General features: G+C 34.1%; 1 protein-coding gene across 1 annotated transcript in view; it reads right to left on the minus strand.

The window, feature by feature from the left end:
• LOC103201376 (dystrophin-like) overlaps nucleotides 1–2948 on the minus strand; it is a 2052823-nt gene that overhangs the window by 1675363 nt on the left and 374512 nt on the right. The window contains exons 25-26 of the mRNA XM_042781676.1: nucleotides 2205–2223; nucleotides 1279–1401 (exon numbers count right to left, since the gene is read on the minus strand). Of these exons, the coding sequence (XP_042637610.1) occupies nucleotides 1279–1401; nucleotides 2205–2223 (142 nt within the window). The remainder of the gene's footprint in view (nucleotides 1–1278; nucleotides 1402–2204; nucleotides 2224–2948) is intronic.

Genomic DNA, 2948 nt, shown 5'->3' on the forward strand with positions numbered 1-2948 from the left:
TGTGTGCATAATTTCTTTGTGATCAGATGCTCCAAGTGTAAATACATAATGTGTGTTTAAACTTCAACACACAACTGAGGAATGGTTTATTTCTTTTAGAGGGGATAAGTTTATTATTATGTAATTTGTGTTGATGAATAGTCTAATGAAATGTATAGCCCAATGTAACATAGACATATTTCTAGTCTGTGAAAAGACTAACTTATGTTAATATGCCTGTAAAATGTCTGCAGCTTTTTCTATGGCTGAGGCCAAAAAATAAACCATCAAAACCCACTTCACTTCTTGCTCTACACCAGGTGAGAGCTCTAGGTCAGGACTGGTGGTCAGCATAAGATGGAAGCAACACTCTTTTTCACTTTAGGGCCCTTTGGTTTCTTCTTTGAATGTAGTAGTAACTCAGCATCTTAGAAAGATTCTTCTTTTCTTTCTTTCCACGAGCTGAGGTGGCCGGGCCACCAAACCCCATACATGGGGAATATTGATTCAGACAGCTCCAGGAAGTCAGAATTGGTAGCAGTGGGAACTAAGAGAGTTGGAAATAAGTCTTTTACTTCTTACATGCCTGTTATCTCTAAAGCTCACTTTCTGATGTTTACAACCATTATGAGAGAAGACGCTAGAATGATACATGTAAGGGTTAGGAATGCCATAGAGGTGATGGCTGTGAAGGGAGGAAAGGAAAATGTGAAAAGGAGGGTGGAGGGAGGAAAAAAGGTGTGAAAAGGGATGTGATACAGAAATATTCAAGCCAGAAGGAAAATGTAAAAGACATTCTGAAATTAATTGGGATTGATGGCAATTATCCTGAGGTTATGAATAGCCCACGTGGCCATATTTCTTTACTTCCATGAAATAAGCAGCATGATTTTATACATATTTTAGACATGTTGTTGTTGTTGTTGTTGTTGTTATGTGCCGTCGAGTCGGCCCCGACTCACTAACTGTTTATTCAACTTTGGGGTAAAACCACCTTATGGTAAACTTTCATATATAATTCGTATATTGTAGGTATTATCCCTTCTCTGAAATACTGTCCTGGGAATTTGAAAATAGCACAGGTCAAAACCCAACTGCTGAGCTATTTATTGAAATCCATAAATCCTCCTACCTTGCATGAATAATAAAGGGTCCACAAGAATACTTTGCATTTGAAATGCCAAATGTGCAAGGTGTGTTCTCAGACTTCACTTGGAGACTTGAGTTATCTAATTTCTTTCCAAATATTAACTCATTTTCACTCCTAACTCATTCACACTTTTATCACAACCAATTTACCATATCTTTATTGAAGTCTTCCTCTTTCAGATTCACCCCCTGCTGAATTTCAGCCTCCAGTGGTTCAAGCAATTTTTGTATATCTGAGTTAAACTGCTCCAATTCCTTCAAAGGAATGGAGGCCTAAAAAAAAAGATAGTGCTAATTTAAATCAAAATTACTTTTTATTAGAAACATAAACCAAAAGAAATACATTTGTTTAACCTCCTGTTGCTAAACTAATAACATGCATTATGTTTTCATATTATATTTTAGGAAAGTTTTAAAATACAACTGGGAAAGTACCTGAGGAGGAAAATGAGGACAAACACTTAACATCATCAGAGCTGAACATACATGCAAGACACTGCTATTCATCATTCTATGGCATCAACAAAAGTCAATTTCCACATATTTTACAGGGTAATTTTTAATATTCTACAGTTGAAATTGATCTTATTTTAAATATTCTGAAATAAATACCATTTGGGTAAATAAGTCTTATTAGAAATTGCTTCGTTCATCAAATAATTGTAACTCCAGGTGGAAATGCAGAATTGTCACTTTATCCTTAGAGAAACTACAAAGAAACCTGCTCAGATATTTTAAAGGACATTTTTAGCATGATAAAATTGATAGGCATGCTCTCATTTGACAAACAACATCATTAGCTTGCCTTAGGAACGTTTGCTTTGATGGCACAAGAAAAATTCAAACGAATGACCTGAAAATACTTCACACAAAAAATCATAATATCTGTTTTCCAACATTATGGACATCACAGTACCTTTAATTTTGATATTCATAATTACCACAGACTAAAAAGCTTTAAAATTCCAGTTCTTTTCCTAGAGAAACACCCTGAAAAGTGATGATTGAAAATCAAATATATTCAAGAGTAGCACAATTATTCAAGTTCAGATAGTTAAGAAAATAATTTTTTTCACTTTATTGATCTTTACTCTGCATTTGATTTCTTTGTATTAAAACACTAGAAAATATTTTACATCTGAAATTTTTTCAAAACTCATATGTGACATACAGAAAGTCTGATTTTCTTACAGAGCAAAATTGTTTCCCAAATTAGGGACATCCTCCAGGCTGTTATGCCAAGATGACTGTTGATTAAGTCTGTCTCCCACTTACTTATTCCCTGGCACATTCCCAATCATTGTTTCACTATGACGAGTAAAGGGCCACTCCTGGAGGCCAATAAAGGTAAATGCTTAAGGAAATGTCAAATATCTACAGGTAGCCTATCACTAATGAGAAAGTGAATAATCTCATGGCATTCACCGGGACATGACTCCCAAGGCAATACAAAGAAAAATATATTTTCTCAGTAGTTCTACACACCAAGGATTTATGGGTTCTTTTAAAAAAGGTACTTCTTTTCAGTACTAGTTTGAAAATCCTATCACTTTTCATTTGAACTATCATAATATGTTCTTAAATCAGTACAGAGTGGTGGTACTGTAAATATGCTAAAAGGATGTTTTGATCTCTGTACTATTAACATACTCACATATTTTAAAATCATATATTGTTCAAAAAATTGTGAAAGGATAGAAATTCCAGAATGATAACTGGTATTAATTTGGTGGTACTTTATATTATTGTCAACATTTGACAATAAATATTGCTAATATTTAATAGGGATTTCTGGTAGCATAGTGCCTAAGGCACTTGAC

This window comes from Orycteropus afer, unplaced genomic scaffold, assembly GCF_000298275.1.
Source record: "Orycteropus afer afer isolate SDZICR_OR568_19922 unplaced genomic scaffold, OryAfe1.0 scaffold00148, whole genome shotgun sequence".
In the NCBI taxonomy this organism is placed as follows: Eukaryota; Metazoa; Chordata; class Mammalia; order Tubulidentata; family Orycteropodidae; genus Orycteropus; species Orycteropus afer.